This window comes from Phascolarctos cinereus, unplaced genomic scaffold (genome assembly GCF_003287225.1).
Source record: "Phascolarctos cinereus isolate Bilbo 61053 unplaced genomic scaffold, phaCin_HiC Scaffold_4;HRSCAF=312, whole genome shotgun sequence".
NCBI lineage: Eukaryota > Metazoa > Chordata > Mammalia > Diprotodontia > Phascolarctidae > Phascolarctos > Phascolarctos cinereus.
This window is the reverse complement of record NW_027555847.1, coordinates 378,744,558-378,763,106: the sequence shown is the minus strand read 5'-3', so window position 1 is coordinate 378,763,106 and position 18,549 is coordinate 378,744,558. Positions and strand designations below refer to the sequence as shown.

Here is an 18,549-nt window from a genome sequence, read left to right as displayed (position 1 = left end):
TAGTAGGGGCCTAATAAATGTTTATTGAATGAATGAATGAATGAAAAAGTTGAATTTGAGCTGGCCCTTGATGAATGAGAAGGATTTCCATAATCAGAGATTGGGGAAGGATATTTCAAGCAGATGGAATGGGGTAAGTCCTCTCCAGAGGCATGTGGTAAAGCTATACTATTGGATTCAAGCCTTAGAAATCTGTGGGTATATTACTGTCCCCCAGAGAACCAATCTTATGATTTACTTGTCCCTGCCCAGCTTCACCCATAACTCTTCCGTGTCCTTTACCTAACTGCTGGGTTGTGTGGGGTTTTTTTCCCTTTTTTTCTGTATGCTAATCACAGTGCAGGATGAGCAGCCGGACTCCAAGGGATGTGTCTGAGAGCCACAGCAGCCCTCTCTTGGTAGACTCTCTCTCTGATAGATGCACACTTTATGAGTCAGAGTTCATGTGTCCAACACGGACCCCACGTTCATCTGACACCCACCCAGGTCTTCCCCTCCTGGAAATGCCAGAAGAAAAGGTACACAGTACAACTATTATATGACTGGTGGGTGGGATAGGATGGTTGGACTCAATATGAGTGGATGTTCCAGTTTCACCTGAAGACATGGTTAGGAAAAGATGGGAGATAGGCAGGTCACCCCCAGCAGCATATCATAGAATCATATGATGTTTGAACAATTAAAATGGTCCTTTCAGATAATCTAGCTCAACCTCCTTATCTTACAGATGAGAATAACTTGCCCAAGTTCTGATGGCGAGTTACTGACATAGCTAGTATAGCTGAGCAGTAGCCAAGGAACTCACTTCAGATAGCAGGACTGGAGAACATTTGCTAAAAAGTTCAAAGAAGGTCTTGCAGCACACCTGCCTTTCATACCGCCCCACCTCCTTCCCAGGATCCCAAAAGATGAAAGCAGTTAGTTTAAAAAAAAAATCAAAATTGCTACCCTGGACCAGCACCATGGTTCCTTTTGTCCAAGATTCTCTGGTTAGGGCCCTAAGGAAGCATCAAGAGAAGGCTAGTGAGAGATGGTGATGGTTTCCCTGATGTAGACATTAAAAGACTGGGAGCCTGCCCCAGTCATCCTCAGCTTCCCCTGATAATGCATCATTTATCTAAACTAGTAGAACGCAGAACCACATATCTCTGAAGACTCATTGGTAAGCCCCCTTGACCAAAAGAAAATCTGACTCATATCTGCCGTGTGGAGCCTGATATAACAGAGCAGATGAGAATATTCTAATACAGGAATCAAATGTCTCAAAGAGCCACCAGGGTCCCATTAGAGAGCTGGGGGAGGTGGGGTAGAAAGCCTGAGGATGATTGATCTAACATGTTCCTAAATGTTGATAATTTTTTTTTATTTCATAGTGTACCATCTCTTAGGGACAATGAGTTTTCCACACTTTATGGTATCTGAAGAAGGGTGTCCCCTTAGTTCAATCATGCCTAGGCATGTGAAAAAAGCCACTGTCCTCTTCTTTATCCCCTTTATGTGATAGTTGAAGCCAATCTTATTTCCTCTTAAACTTTATGTTTCTACACTGAAGAGTCTTCTTAGCACAGAAATAAATGGATGCAGCATGATACAGTAGAATGAGCATTGGACTTGCAGGTCAAGAGACCTAGATTCTAGACCTGGCTGTGCCATTAACCAGCTAGATGACATTATTCAAATACATCTCTGATCTTCTTGTTATGAATGTTCCCTTCAACAATGCAGATAGCAGCCTTGTGACATCATAGTCATGAGTATATGGACCTGTTTTCTTGCCTACAAAATGGGAGTGAAAGGCAGCCTTGAAACCAGGAAGACCTGGGTTCAGGTTTCATCTCTGATAATCTCCTGGATATGTAACTCTGGGCAAGTCACTCAAACTCTCAAAGTCCCTGAAATTAAGACTACAAAGTAGAGATCATAGTGATAGCCTACATTGGTAGATGGAGTTCCCCAAAACAGTGAAATCACAAATTCAGTAAAAAATTAAAAAATAAAATGGCTTAACTAAATAACCTCTAAGGTTTCTTTCATTTCTGAGAGCCTATAGTTCTAAGGCAGCAGTCTTGGCTCCTTGCTCATTTGGGAAAGGTTGTTTACTAAATAACAGCCTGAAAGACTAAGTGTGGCTTCTCAAGGTGCCACAGGTGTCCCACATGCTCCCAAGACATGTACTGGCACCCTTTGGAAATGCCAGAGGAAAAGGTACACAGCTCAGCTCTTCCATGACTCTTGTGGATGAGAAAAAAGGATTAGGTTAATAAGGCAGGAGGCTGAGGGATGGGAATAACTACCACTCTAGGAAAGGCTCTCACTCTGTGTGTGGATATACTCACCTAGGGATGAACCCACAGATGTGCAGAGTAGGCAGCTAGTTTACAATTATGCTTTCTGATGGAGAAAAAAACAATCCCCCTTACCATCATCCTTACCATTTCCCAAAATTCCCACCACGAGAGAGACTCCTTTGCATTGAGTGATCTTCTCCAGAAGACTCCTATTAAAAATGTAAATGGAACAATAATATAGCTCGGCTATGTTTTTCAAACTCTTTAGCTTCCATCTAACAGAGAGAAGATCCTTGAGGGATTCCCCAGATGGCAAAAGTTTGATGAAGGGGAGGTCGGGAAGGATCTGGAATAGGGCACATTGCTCTGAGTGGGGCACAGGACAGCAGGGAAAACAGTGTGATGGCTTATGTATGTGCATGTGTGCATATGTGAATAGTGGAGAACAAAATAAAACTTCTCCAGAGAATCCCTATTTTATCTCCAACCCTTCCTGATCCTTCACCTGAGACCAAAATAGCATCAATTCTTAAATGAAAATCCCCCACTATCCACAAACACATTGAAATGAGTAAGTCATATTGTTTAGTGCTTTTTCTTAACTTTCTCTTCACTCCAAAAGGGTCTCCGGTCAGCCCTGGAGGACAGTCCCATGGTGAAAATTGAAAAACCCAGGAGGGAGAGGAAAGAAAGTGCTGCATCCCGTCGGAACCCAGTCTTCAGTGGCAGCAACATCAGCCTCTTCACAGCATTGGGCTACCTCACTGGTGAGATGAAGGAGTGCAGCAGCTGGATGGAAGGTAAGGTGGGCCAAGGAGCATCAGAGGAACCTCCCTCATCCCCCAAGCAAGCTTTTTCCAAGAGTCGGTCATGTTTCCCAGTAACAGAGAGAGGGGGATGACCTCTTTCTTCCAGCACTAGCAGATTTAATCACAGATGTTATCTTCATCACCTTCCTCCTCCACCACCACACAGACACACTTACACACTAGCTTTGAGAAAAAAAATAGGTAGGGGAATGATATATCCTACAAACCCTAGAATTATGTAGGTCCAGTATAGTTTCAGCATTGATCATGTTTGAAGATTATAAAATCATAAATTTAGAGCTGGAAGGGAGCTTAGAGGTTACCTAGTGTAACATCCTTCACTTTGCTATTGAGAAAACAGCCATAGAGGAAGGGAAATGACTTGCCCAACGTCACTTAGGTAGTGTGCTCCTGTTCCCATCTAACCACTGCTTGAAAGAGCCAGGAGTCACAAACTACAATCCTTCTTGTAAGATAGAGGACCATCATACCTTACTGCTCGCCCTACCATTACTCCCTTCAAATTCTCAAGCATTGCTTCTGACCTCCCACTGCATCTTGGACCTTAGAACTTATAACTTATCATCTTCCTTTACATTACTCTTGTGTAGTTGGGTGACTTGAGGTTTTTGCTTGGTTTAGCCGACTAACTAGTTGTGCAACCTTGGACAAATATACCTCTGAGGTTCAGACCTCAATTTCTCCATCTAACCTAGATAAACTCAAAGATCCTTTTTAGCTTTAACCTCCCATGGTTCTATAAATCTATGTAGACACTCTAATTCTATTAAATTATGGATTAGTGGGTACCTTAGCTTCCATCTAGTTAAAAGCTCTTTAACCTCAGGTTTGTGAACTTTCTATAAATATATACATATGTGTATATATATGGGTAACTGTATTTCAATATAATTAGTTTCTTTTATAATGCTATGTATTCTATTTTATGCATTTTAATAACATTATTCTGAGAAGGCATCACTGACTTCACTAGACTGTCCTTTCTATAAACATGGGTGTAATCTAGGCTCAACATTTGCTTACTTGTTTTTTGAAGTCTTTTTCTGGCTAAGCCAGCATGTGCTAATCATTTAATTATTTCAATTATTTTTGGTCCATATTTTCATTGGCTCTGTCCCTTCCTTGTCTTCTCCATCTCCTCCCTCCTTCCTAACTTTCTCAGTTAAAGAAAAACAAGTATCTGGTGTAACAAATATATTTTGGAGTCTGTGTTACCCTCCTAGTAAATTCTACACCCAAATTCTCTGTTTGAGACCGCCTCAAAAATCAAACCAGCAGGTAGTTCAGAGGGTCCTTCTGTCTGTAGACCCTGCTGTCTGATTTTCATTAGGACACCTGTTTGACTTCCCTGCAGCCCTGGACCAATGCTGATTTCCCTCCTTGGGTAAAGCAGATTTTTTCCTGTTACTTAATTCTCTATCCAACACTCTTTTCCCTCCAGGTGACTTTCTTTCTTGCCCAAATCCTAGCTCACAATTAAATTATACAGTACTGCAGAGAAAAATACATTTTCTTTCTTCCCCTAGCCATTGTCCCAATAATTTCCCTTGAAATGTCCACAGGACATCTTCTTCAACTGAGCCTATGACTACAACCTCAAGACTTGACTCCCTATAAATAGAATTCTATGCCATATTTCCCCCAAGACCTGATAAGGCAGCAGTCATAATGGTTTCAACTAGCATTTCTATAGGGCTTTGAGATTTACAAAATTCTTTCCTTACAATAACCTTGTAAGGTATGTAGCACAGGTATTATTATCTCATTTTACAGATGAGGAAAGTGAGACTCATAGGGAAAACATTTGATAGACTTGTGAATCCCCTGTACTCACCTTGGCTTCCAATAAGAGGGATATGTAACTACCTAGGGACCTCTGAATCTCTTTCAGATAAGCCACTGGTTGTCCAGTTCATTGACTGGGTCCTGAGGGGGGCAGCACAGGTGATATTTGTAAATAACCCAGTCAGTGGAATCCTCATTTTCATTGGACTCCTCATCCAGAATCCCTGGTGGACAATTACTGGAGGTCTGGGTACTGTGGTTTCTACGTTGACTGCCCTCATCTTGAATCAAGACAGGTAAGTCCCTCCCTGAGGCTAGCTGGACAAGAGGGAAGGGATATTTAAACTGTATAATGTAGACAACATGTGCTATAGAGTGCTGGATGCGGCTACAATGAGTGAGAGAAGGGGGAGTGAGCTGGCTCATTGAGAGACTGAGTAGATGGTAGCAGAGTAGAGGTCTTTTAGTGAGGAGACCCAAGTTCAAACCCCAATTCTGAAACCTATTAGCTATGGGGCCCTGGGGCATAAGCCTAATTTCCCCTATACTTAAAATAAGAATAATTACATATGTACTACCTATCACACCAGGTTCCCGTGAGGAAAATTCTTTGTAAGTAAATGTGAGCTACTATGAAAAGTGGAAAGACTAGGGAGAGCCTTCCAGGAGGGGAAAAAATAGCATTGACAAAGCAGAGTGGTGAGAATGAAGGAATGTGCATGGTCTACGGGAACAGTGAGGGGACTTTCCTGACCAGAGCAGAACGCCTGTGTTGGGGGGTGGGAGGGAAGGTCTGTTGTCAGGGTGGGAAAATATAACATGTGCAATGACCCAGAGGTCATTTTTTGTCCGTCCAGAAAAGGCAGGGAGTCAGTGAAGCTGAAATATGAGGTTTCAGGATCAGTTGTGTTATAACTAAAGTTTCCAGGACCATCAGGTATGTCTGACGTCTCAGATTCCATAAACGCAACTCCATGGAGAAATGGCTCTAGGGCCCTAACTCTAATTTTTAAAAGGAGCCACTGCCATCCTCATTCTTTATGCCACAAGGTCAACAGCTTTCCTGAAGATGCCTTTAGAGCATGGTGTCAAACTCAAACACAAACAGAGGCCACTAATCTGCCAGCAGCATATTAACTTAGTTTTAAAATGTAATATAGGGGCAGCAAGGTGGCATAGTAGATGGAGTGCTGGGCCTGAAGTCAGGAAGAGTCGTCTTCCTGATTTCAAATCTGGCCTCAGACACTTACTAGCTGTGTGGTCCTGGGTAAGTCACTTAACCCTGTTTGCCTCAGTTTCCTTAGCTGTAAAATGGAAAAGAAAATGACAAAGTACTCCAGTATCTCTACCGAGAAAATCCCAAATGGGTCATGAAGAGTCAGACACAACTGAAATGACTCAACAAAATTATGTTTTATCAAATTTTTATTTATTTTGTTAAATATTTCCCAGTTACATTTTAATCTGGTTCAGGTGGCACTTGGGAATGATGCGAGCCATATGCAGCCAGAGGACTGTGTGTCTGACACCTCTACTATAGAACATGATAGATTGGAGCTCAGAGAACCCAATATGATTGAAGGTTCTGCATTAAAGATTTTACTACAGGCAAAGGACTTTGAACATGGACCTGATCCCTAGGAGGGAACATGTCATCACAGGATCAAGTGCTAGGAGAGATTATCTAGTCCTACCCCCTTCGTTTTCCAGGTGAGGAAACTGCCCAAGGTCAAACTGGTAGAAAGTCATAGAACCAGGACCTATTTCCTCTTACTCTAGAGCCTATGTGCCCGTGCCACTATGCCACACTGTTAGTCACAACCATTCATTAAATACTTACTATGGTCCAGGCACTGGGCTAAGTGCTAGGAACATGTTAGTACCAACTGTCTCATCATCTGTGAGCAGTTCTTAGACACAAGCCTTCTTCTCTTCCCCCCTTGGCATAAATTGGTCAAGCCACACTGCTAGGTGCTAGGGACTCAAAGACCAACAAACGAAAGAACGAACAAATGAACAAATGAATGAATAAATAAATAAACAAAGCCCTGCTCTCAGAGTGTTTACATTCTATTGGAATGACAACATGTACATATATAAGTTTATACAGAACAAAACCAAAATTAATGATTAAATACAAGATGGTTAGGGAAGGAAGGCTATGGTCTTCTTGACCCTGAGAGGCTCAGGAAAGGTTTCATGTTGAGGGTGATTCTTCAGCTGCATCTTTTAAAAAGTGAAGGATTCTGTGAGGCAGAGATGAGCAAAACATGGTTTTTTTGGAATGAGGAATGGCCAGCCCAAATTCACAGGAACAAGAGAGGGAGGGTCATAGTTGAAGAGCAGAGAAAAGGCCAAAAAATAGGAGAGTAATATATCACGGAGCCATAATGATAGGTTGGGTTGTAAAGAATTTATGTTTTATTCTTAGGGCAATAGAGAACCAATAGACTTCATTGAGTAGAGTAGTGATGTAGTCAGATCTAGGCTTAAAGAAATTCACTTTGGCAGTTGTGTGGAGGATGAATTGAAATAGGAAGAGATTTGAGTCACAAAACCCAATTTGGAGGACATTGCAATAGTCCAAATGAGAAGTGATGGACTAAGATGGTGACCATATGAGTATGGAGAAAGGGGTAAGTTGTGAGGGAGAATGAGGAGTAATGTGGAAATTATGAACCTGGCAAGCTGAAAAACTAATGGTGAAAAATAAGGAAATTCAGATGAGGGGAGTAGGGCTTTTTGGGGAAAGATTATGGATCTTGTTTTGGACATATTGAATTTGAGTTGCTTCCGTGTCATTCAATTTGAAATTTCTGAAAAAGCTTGTCAGGATTGGATCTCAAGAGAGAGTCAAAAGCTAGATATATAGATTTATAAGACATCTGCCTAGAGATAACAATTAAACCCAAGGGAGCTAATGAAATTAGTAAGAGATAGGCTGTTGAGAAAGAATATAAGAGAATATAAGAATATCCTCAAGACAGAGCCTTGGGGAATACATACAGTTAAAGTGTATAATATGGGTAAGCCAGCAAAAGAGGCCTAGAAGGAAGGATCAGACAGGTAATATGAGAGATTCAGTAGAGATTAATTTCATGAAACCCAGAGTAGAGAATATTCAGGAGAGGTTGGTCAACAATGTCAGTTGCAGCAGAGATCTCAAAATAAGGACTGAGAAAAGATCATCAGATTTAGTATTTAAGAGGCTTCTGGTATCTACGGAAAGAGAAGTCTCAGTTGAGTGATGAGGTCAGAGGTCAGAATTTAAAAAGCTGAGAAGTGAGAAATAAGCAAATAGAGGCAATTAAAATAGTCTAAGTTTGGCAGAGAAAGGGAGAGATTATATAGGATGATATAGTCTAGTGAAAATTTTTTTTTAAGATAGGGAGGAGATATGAGCATGTTTCAAGGCAGTAGGAATTACTGAAAGGAATTAGCACTTAGGGATTGATTGGATAGAATGAAGGAGGGAGAGAAAAAAGAGGGAGGAAAGAGTATTGGGGGTGAGATTTTATGGAGAAGAGAGGATCAAGAGTACATGTAGCAGGGTTGACTTTGGCAAGAAGGGTCCTCCCATTATCAGAGAGTGGAGATAAGGAGGAGAGGATAGGGGATGCTGACAAGGAGCTTTGAGTTGAAGAAAAGGGAAGTTCAATGTAAATGGCCTCAATTTTCTCAATAAAGTAAGAAGGAGTGTCTTCAGCTTGGGGTGGGGGAAAGCTGTGAAAGACTTAAGGAAAGAAAAAAGTTTTGGCTATAACTTCTGAGGATGGTGGGATAGGAATCAAAAGGATTAGAAAAGGATAAAGGGATTGCTTTGCATCAGTGATGGCCCAGTTTAGTTTAGATAACATACATTTGTAGTATATTTCTCCAGCTCTGTATGGCAGTAGGTGATTAGGGGCAGAGTGGTAGGAGTAGTTCAGAGCTGGAGTTTTGCAACAGATAATCATCTAGGTCACAAGGGCATGTTCCCAATCCTCCATACTTTTACCAGCAATGAAGTCTGAGCACCACTGTCCCTAGCCACTCTATTCTTGTGTCCTATTATTCCTCCTATATTCAGCTTTTCCCCCTTTATGGAACACTTTCTCCCCACCCCTTACTCCTTTTCTAACTTTGCTATATGTTTCTTTCAAGTCCCATTTTTTCCATATAGTCTTTCTTGACCCCTCTAGCCTTCACTGATCTCTCCCCTTTCTGGATTTCCCTACCATTTTCACTTACTGCTGCATAATTTAACATTAAATTGTGCTCTAATTGTGTCAAGGGCTTCTGTCTCCTCTCTTCAGTGATCCTGTAAATACCTAGGCAGAAATCCTGCCTCACACTGGTTCTGAAAACATAGTGGGTCCCCAGGTGACTTGCCAATAACTAGTCCTATGCAGAAGTAGCAAAATTCTAGACCCTGTTTGATATGTCTAAGGACATGTCCAAATCATTATCAATAAGTTACAGTTTCATTATATATTTGGGTTAGATAAACGCCCAAAAGTAGTCTAGAAAAATCTCAACATGCCAGGCCACCACACCAAGTTTCTAGGGACAATCAATCACTAAGGGTCCATCCCACCTCCAAAACTCTGAAAAATCAGAAGTGTTGGGTTTCCCAGGGTCCAATGGTCCAGTGATTCATATCTTTCTGGGGAAGTCCCCACCAAACTCACCTCCCACTTACAACTTACACCTCTTCTCTGTTAGCCAAGGCACAGGTAATAGATTTCTAAGAATAGCAAGCACTTCCTTGGGGAAGATATTTTATGGAAGTTGAATCAGGGGGGCAAAAATATTAAGTCCAAAAACATCTGCAAGAATGTAATTTGGATAAAGTTATTTCCAACGTCTGACATTTTTGCAATAAACATTGTATAGACATTTTTCCTGAGAAGTGAAACATACAATAGAACATGCCCCAGGCCAGTATCTCTCCAATGACAGCCCTGCCCAGAGTTACTAGGATAATTAAGATAATAGTCTTTAACGCTGGGGGGGGGGGGGAATGAATGGGGTTCCTCTCACTGGACATAAAAAGACAATGGATTCAGATTTAGGAGAGGGAAGGAAATGAGCAATTATTGATCACCTATTATATGTCAGGCACTGTGCTAAGCACTATATAAATATCTCATTTGGTCCTCACAACAAACATGGGAGGTGGGTACTATTATTATCCCCATTTTACAGTTGAGGAAACTGAGGCAAGTTAAGTAACTTGACCTGAGTCACACAGCTAGTAAGTACCTGAGCCTGGATTTAATCTCAGATATTCCTGACCCCCAGTCCAGCTCCCTGTCCCTTGTACCATCCAGCATTTGGTGGCTTAATCTCTACAAAACCTCTATCCTACTTCCCCAGCATAATATTGGGATGTGTGCTGTTGTGTGTATGTTCAGTGACTTTATCCACATGAATGCTGGGAAGTAAAGGTACAAATAGCCCTTACTCTTCCAACAATCCCAAACATTCATATTTAACTTGGGAATACACTCAGACATACTCATCTGTGCTAGGACTCAGTGTTTCTATACTGGCAACATGATATCTAAGTGGATGGTATTTGGGGGATGGAGAGAAAGGAGGAGGAGGGAAGCAGCCCTAAAATAATACAGAAACAGAAAGCAAACTCATAATAAATGAAAACTGGCTGTATGTTAAACAAATGAAGCAGCTAGGTGGCACAGGGGATAGAGCACCAGGCCTGAAAGTGGGCAAGTTATTTCACTCCTGCCTCATTTTCCCCATCTGTAAAATAGAGACACTACCTCCTCCCAGGGCTGTTGTGAGGACTGAATGAGATAATAACTGTAAAGCGCTTAGCACAGTGCCTGGCACATAGTAAGCACTATATAAATGTTAGCTATTATTATTATCTAGAAGAGTACTGGGTGCTCTGTGAGTTTTCTGGATTGACTCGGTTGAGTCATTTTACTTACCTAACTAAGTCAGAGGACTTTGATAAGGATAGAAAATAAAATTACATATAAGCAATGTTCTATTAACACAAGTGGTTATTATTTTTATCACCAGTAATTATGCTGAAATCTGTCTTGTAGGAGGAGTGAAAACTAGAAAGTTAAAAAATTGCTTGGAGTTATTCAATTCAACAAATATTTATTGAAAAGTTTAAAATGAAAACAAGGATAATCAGCATTAGGCTGATTAATGGGAAAGAAAGATTTCAGAGCTCCTTCTGGATCCAATTTCAAGGTTAGGTGGTGCAGGGGACAGAACACTAGACCTGCTTTAAGAAGGACAATCTGAGTTCAAATCTAGCTTCAGACACTTTTGGAGGCCTTTCTGTCTTTTTCTTGCCTCCAAGAACCGTCCACCTAGATAACATGTTGCCCTGATAGGAACACTGAGTCCTAGCACAGAAGATGAGTATGTCTGAGTGCATTGTCAAGTTAAATATGAATGTTTTGGGATTGTTGGAAGAGAGATCCTTTTGTCTTTGTCTGCCTCACTTTCCTCATCTATAAAATGGAAATCATAATAGTACCTACCTCCCAGGGCTGTTGTGAGGATAAAATGAGATATCGGTGAAGCAGTTTGTAAAATTTAAAGCACCTTATAAGTGCTAGCTATTATTAGCATTTATTATTATTATCATTGTTGTTATCATTTGTCCCAAAGGTCTGCCATTGCCTCAGGACTACATGGGTACAACGGTATCCTGGTGGGACTACTGATGGCTGTCTTCTCAGACAAACTAGACTACTACTGGTGGCTTCTATTGCCAGTTACCTTCACCTCCATGACATGGTAAGCAAAACTCATGCCCTTGCTCCACAGATCTCCCCTGAGGCCTAAGCTAGAGAACCTTGACCTGTTCATTCTTAGGCAAAGGAGTCAAGGGTGATGATAGTGTTTTTGCTTAGAATCCCAACCCCCGTGGGGATGGAGCCAACACATATGCCAGTGATTAGGGACAAATAATAGGGTTTGAAAGATCATAGCTGGTGAGACATGGGCACAGGGCACACCATGATACAAAAGGGTAACTAGGACACCATGCCAAGGTCAAACCAAAGAAAACAGTGGATCAAACAAACTCAGAGAGCAAGATAAAGACATGAAATGGAGGCCAGGATAGTAGACCAAAGTCTGGAGGTAGTTAACACATTCAGTACAGTCACGCAAGGTATTAGTGAATAGAACTTTGTCTCATACAAATTTTCTACTTGAAATAGCATTACTATATAGTGGTCACACGGTCTCCCTTAACTGTACTCCTCACAACAGTACTACTCATGTCCTAAGGTTATCCAAAGGCACTGAGATTTTACAAACCAGAACCAGTCCAGTGTGCTAAACCTCTAAAAGGGTCACTCTATGTCTTTGGCTAATCCTCTCCGCCAGGAATTACTCCAGCACAACCCTCCTAATATATTCATGGCTTAGCTCAAATCTGGGATGTCCCAAATGTAGGTGACAGAGGCCCCAACACCCGACAGCAGATGGAGCTGGGTATAAGACAATCCTTATTTCACCCCACAGAAAATACAAAAGATGTAAAGGATTCATTGGTGCCCACATCAAGATACAGAAGTACAATAGAAAGAGTTGTAGATTTCTTGTGAAGGAACATCAATTCAAAAGCTGCCTCTTCCATCTGTTATCTATTGTGACTTTGAGGTATTTAGGTGGCTCTAGTCACAAAGACCTGAGTTCAAATCTGGCCTCGTACACTTACTAGCTGTGTGACCCTAGGCAAGTTATTTAACCTCTGCCTGCCTCAGTTTCCTCAACTATAAAATTGGGATACTAATAATACCTACCTCTCAGGATCATTATGAGGATCAAAGGAGATAATATTTTCAAAGCACTTAGCACAGTGCATGGTCCATAGTAGGTGCTAAATAAATGCTTATTAACTTCCTCTTCCCTCTAAAATCTCAAAAGGCTATCAGTCAGCAAACTTCCAAGTTTCAGACCAGGCTCTATCATTGCCTTGTTGTGTGACCTTAGACAAGGCTGACCTTACGGTGTTTTCAGTTGTCTCACATATATAATGGAAATTATGATAGCAGAGCTTTAAGAAAAAGAAAAAAAGAAAGATAACACATTTAGAAGTGCTTGAACGTCTTGGACTTATAAACAAAGGGCATTATTTTTACCATCACTACTTATTACTCCTAAAATCTATCCTATGGAACTAGTGAAAATGAGGGAATTAAAAACCACCTCATGGTCAGGATAGAGATTGTTTGGAGCAATTTAGCTCAACAAACATTTATTAAAAAATTTAAGGGCTTTGCAAATATTATCTTATTTGATCTTCACAACAACCTGAAAAGTAGGTGCTAGTATTGTCCCCATTTGACAAATGAAGAAACTGAGGCAGGCAGAAGCTAAGTGACTTGTCTAGGGTCGCATAGCTGGTAAATGTCTGAGTCTGGATTTGATCTCAGGTCTTCCTGACCAAAGCACTTTGTCACTGATAACAAACCTTGTTTGCAGTAAGGCCACTAATTTAGAATGCCCACAGTACCTAACAGATTACTAGACCTAAAGTCTATGCTCAATACATAACCTACTGGTTCATTGATATACTGTTGTCATTGTTCAGTCGTTTCAGTTATGTCCAACTCTTCATGACTCCATATGGGGTTTTCTTGGCAAAGAAAATGGCAGTGGTCTGCCATTTCCTTCTGCAACTCATTTTACAGATGAGGAAACTGAGGCTAACAGAGTTAAGTGACTTGCCCAAGATCACATAACTAGTAAGTATATAAGGCTGGATTTGAATTCAAGTCTTTCTGACTCCAGGCCTGGCACTCTTTCCGCTATGCTAACTAGTTGCCCAGATTGATATACTAATGGGAATTATTAGCCCCAGGATAATTGAGAGCTCCCTATATCTAGGCAGTAACAAAAGGAAAACCACAAAATAAGAGATCATTAGAATCAAAAAGGTCTTCAGATGTTATCTAGGTCCCACACATGTATTGAGAAAAGGGCACAGGTCAAGCTGTGATCCAGAAGGATAACCTACCGAGGTCAAGCCAAAGAGTTCATTGATTTAAACAAATTCCAAACATGAGGGAAAGTCATGAAATAGAGATCAGTGCAGCAGTCCAAAGTCTGAAGGAGGTCATTTTACAGATAAGGACTTACGTTCAGAGAAGGGAAGTCATTCACCCTGGCCACATCGCTACTTAGGGGAAGGACTGGGACTAGAAGATCCGTATCTCCTAGTCTATAATGTGCCTTTTATCCACATACTGTCCCCGCTCCCAGTCAGTTCCAAGGAGAAGAATTCATGTTTCACTTCTCCAAAAAGGAAATCTCTTTTATTTCCATCTTATGAGGCTTTTAAAACCAATTGTCTAAACTTGGCTTGAATAGTATCTAGTAACTGTCCAGAAGCACTTCAAAATATGTTCTAACATTTAATATCCTGAGTTAATTACTTTGCCTTTCAAAGCTTTCTTATCCTGCCCAGTTGAAAAATAAGTGAATACTGATCTCTGGGAATCTTCTTAAAGGCTTTCACATCCAGGGGTATTAAAAAAAAAAAGAGAGAGAGAAACCTGTGTAAATCTTAATGTTTGTACATGAAGAAAACAGAGCTAAATGTACTGTGCCATTAGGACCAGCCCTGTACAAAATTAAGAAGTTGTCAAAGTTTGTTTTCCAGGTTCCCCCAAATCTCCTTTTTCAGTACCTCCTCTGCTTCTAGCACCCATGATTTTCAGGATGCATTTTATCTCTCTTGTTAGGAAAGAAAATAATAAAAATAAACTAATTCATACTAAGATGCCAAGGACTTCATGCATTATATCTCCAATGGAAGCTTATATTTCAGAAGGGAATACCTAGAGAGGGAAAGTTTAATTCAATAAAATGAATTTTACTGGTGAAATTCCAGATGTTGGAACATGCTGGTGAGACAGACTTTTAGCAGCTTCAGTGAGTGAAAAAACAAAAGGAGGTAGGAGAACTCTGTTGAGCAACTGAGGAAAGAGCTGCTAAAGTTCGTGCTAAGGCTAGTTGTCCAAAAGCCTCCTCAGATATGTTAGACCAGTGCTTCTTAAATTGTGGGTTGCAACCCCACATAGGGTCATGTAAATGAATGAGGTGGTCACAAAAAAATTGGCAACAGTAAAAGGTTTCTGAACATGCAACGACCAAAACTTAATTCAAAATCAAATGTGTGATAAATCCGAGGTGTTTCTGGCAGCGTTTGCCCATGTTGCCTCACGTGACTTCACTGCAGCCTTGGTTCTGAATATATCATTGATGATTATAAAATCAAAATTTCAATCAACTCCAAAAAACATTGAAGATGCTCTACATCCTGCAATATCAAATATTCTGCCAAGATTTAATTCTTTATGTATAAATAAATAAGCACATCCATCTCATTAATATGTAAATTTGCTTTCATCTTTAATAAATGGTAAAGTTATATGTATACCAAAGAAGTGTTTTAAAATAAATCTCTTTATGATTTATCATCAGTAAATATTTGATTTGTGTATCTATTTTAAAAACTTATATACCTGGGGTCGCTTAAAAATTTCTCAGGCAAAAAGGGGACACGAGAGGAAAAAATTTAGGAAGCCCTGCTCTAGACAGTTGCACATATAAAAAGGCAGTAACTTAGAAGTAGTGACCATAGGTGACAACAGAGGAAGGAAATGGGAAAATATAAAAATTGGAAACAAGAATTATAAAAACATGGTCTGGAGCAACTTAGTGCAGGGGCTGAAGGTCTAATATAACTCAATAGCCCTGGGGGTATTGCTATATTCTCTACTACATCAAAAGATATGATTTCACCTGTGTGAGCTTTCCCTTCTCAGATGCAGATCACAACTCCTTCATACCTGAGGAAATAATTTTATGGCTTTCTGCAATCAAATATATTAATTAGCTAATAGCCAACCCTCTGATGATGATTATCTCCAAATTTGGCTAAGCTAGTCCCCGGATGACAGATCAAGTCCCTGTGTTTGAGCCCACATTTGAGAAGCCTTTGTAAGCTTGGGTGAACCCGCCACAGCTTACATTCCACTTGCACAGCCTTTGAGAATTCATACTAGTTTGGTCTAGCCAGACATTTTGGATGACTGTTGAAAACAGGAGGTACACATAGGTTGTTGAGTCATTTCAGTCATGTCTGATTCTTTGTGAGTCCTTTTTGGGGTTTTCTTGGCAAAGATACTGGAGTGGTTTGCCATTTCCTTCTCCAGCTCATTCTACAGATGAGGAAACTGAGGCCAACAGGATTAAGTGACTTGCCCAGGGTCACACAGCTAGTAAATGTCTGAGGTGGGATTTGAACTCATGAAGATGAGTGAGTCTTCCTAATTCCAAGCCCAGTACTCTCTGCGCTATAGCACCACCTAGCTGTATACTTATACCTGCAGAGAAAGATGAGAGGTTTAGGATGTTAACAGCTAGAGGCTGTGGTTTCTTTCTCGTGCTTGCTACTCATTTCCCAGGACTACCCAAAGATGCTGGGCATGCACAGACCAGAGTCAGTGCTGGGTGCTGAGCTCCCGAGAGAGCATCCCTTCTGCAAAGAAGCAGCAGAGAAGGGTTTCAGCAGGGATTGAGGCAGGTAGATAGACCAGGGCCTGGGGTCAGGGAGACCCGAGTTAAATTCTGGATTCGAACACTCAACTGCTGAGTGACCCTGGGCAAATCACTTCACCTCTGTTCACCTTAGTTTCTTTAGCTATAAAATGGAGATGTTATAAGGATCAAATACAGCCTCATCTCTAAAATGGATATATATAATAGCACCTACCTCCCAGGACTGTTGTGAGGGTCAAATGAAATAATAATTATAAAACACATAGCACAATCCCAGGCACAAGGTAAGTACTGTATAAATGTTTAACCATAATAAGTGACACAATATTTGTTAAGTACTTAGAAAGCACTGGCACACTTTAGGTGCTTTATAAATGGTTATTCCCTTTCTGTCTTGCATTACATCAGAACATAGGCACTCCTGTTTCCTGTGATTAAAGTTTTGTTCAATGTCTTCTGTTTGAGAAGACATCTGAGATAACTGTATCTCTTTAAAGTTGTGACAGAAGCATAAAAAACTTGAGTTAGCAAAAGTTTGCTCATGTCTTTGAAATGAGGAATGTGGAGTGATACATGGAATCAGACTGGGCGAGGACATGGAGATGTGGGTTAGGACACTCTCTAGCTGTGTGACCCTGCACAAGTCACTTAACCCTGCCTGACTCAGTTTCCTCACCTGTAAAATGAGCTGGAGAAGGAAATGGCAAACCACTCCAGTATCTTTGCCAAGAAAACCCCAAATGGGGTCATGAAGAGTTAAACATGACTGAAATGACTGAACGACAAACAACAGGACATGAAAAGGACAGGACAGGGATAAAGGTGAGTTTATTTAGAGCACATTTGGTGATGAGGCAATGCAGTACAGTAGTTAAGAATATGTCTTGAATCAGGAGGTCTAGGTTTGGATCCTGGCTCTACCACACAATAGCTGTGTGACCATGGGTAAGTAACTTGACCTCTCTGATCCTCAGTTTCCTTACCTGTAAAATAAGGACAATAATCATTGAATCTCATAAAATTCTTGTGAAGAAAGCAATAAATAAACTTTAAAACACTCAAGAAATGTGAGTTATCCTGAGTTTGTAGGCAGCCTTCATAATTCGTGAAATGACTGGGTTGGTTTTTTTTTTCTAGTCCGGTTCTTTCCAGTGCTTTAAGTTCCGTCTTCAGTAAATGGGACCTCCCTGTCTTCACACTCCCGTTCAACATTGCTCTATCACTATACATGGCAGCCACAGGCCACTACAACCTCTTCTTCCCCACGACGCTGGTGCAGCCCATCACCTCAGTGCCCAACATCACCTGGTCTGAGATCCAAGTGCCTCTGGTAAGTCTCTCCAGATTATTTGATGTTCCTTGACCACCTACTATTGTGACTGATACCATCTGCCCAAACCTGGCCTGTTCTAAGTCAATAACATATTTCACAACTATCCCCCTCTCCCTACACTCTCTCATTTTAATTATGTATTTTCACATGCAAGCATGCACATAACATATACATGCAATTGTACACATGTATATATAGATTATATATGTATGCACATCGACATGTACATACACATGTCTATAGATACGTGTCAATGTATACATGTGTATAGATGTGTGTTTATATAAGTACATCTATCATGTATAATAGATATTTATATATTATAAATTTAATTATAATTTATTATATTAGAATTTGTATATATGTGAATTATACCTTTTACATAATATATAAAGATAAAATACATGTAATATATAAAGTATACATACGGATATGTATGTATGTATGTGTAATAAATACACATATCTATATATACCTATAGATTGTCTATCTTGCTAGAATGTAATCTCCTTGAGGGTAGGGACTACTTATTTTCTGTTTTAGCACTTAGCACAGTATCTGGCAGATAGTAAGTGTTTAATAAAACCTTGTTGATTCATTAAATGATTAAAGTGAGATAAATTGATATTTATCTGATATTTATTATCAATGATGATTAAATTCATTAATTCGCTCAAGACATGAATGTGCCCAACCCCATGCTAGATACTTTAGCAGAGATGATTTGGGGGTACTAAGGAAAAAGAAGACATGTTTGCTACTCTCC

General features: G+C 40.3%; 1 protein-coding gene across 1 annotated transcript in view; it reads left to right on the top strand.

Annotated features, from left to right (window-relative positions):
- The first annotated feature begins 344 nt into the window (after positions 1-344).
- SLC14A2 (solute carrier family 14 member 2) overlaps positions 345-18,549 on the top strand; it is a 70,183-nt gene continuing 51,978 nt past the window's right edge. Inside the window, exons 1-5 of the mRNA XM_020985743.2 lie at positions 345-518; positions 2,911-3,088; positions 5,010-5,199; positions 11,540-11,668; positions 17,588-17,780. Coding sequence (XP_020841402.1) covers positions 345-518; positions 2,911-3,088; positions 5,010-5,199; positions 11,540-11,668; positions 17,588-17,780 — 864 coding nt within the window. The remainder of the gene's footprint in view (positions 519-2,910; positions 3,089-5,009; positions 5,200-11,539; positions 11,669-17,587; positions 17,781-18,549) is intronic.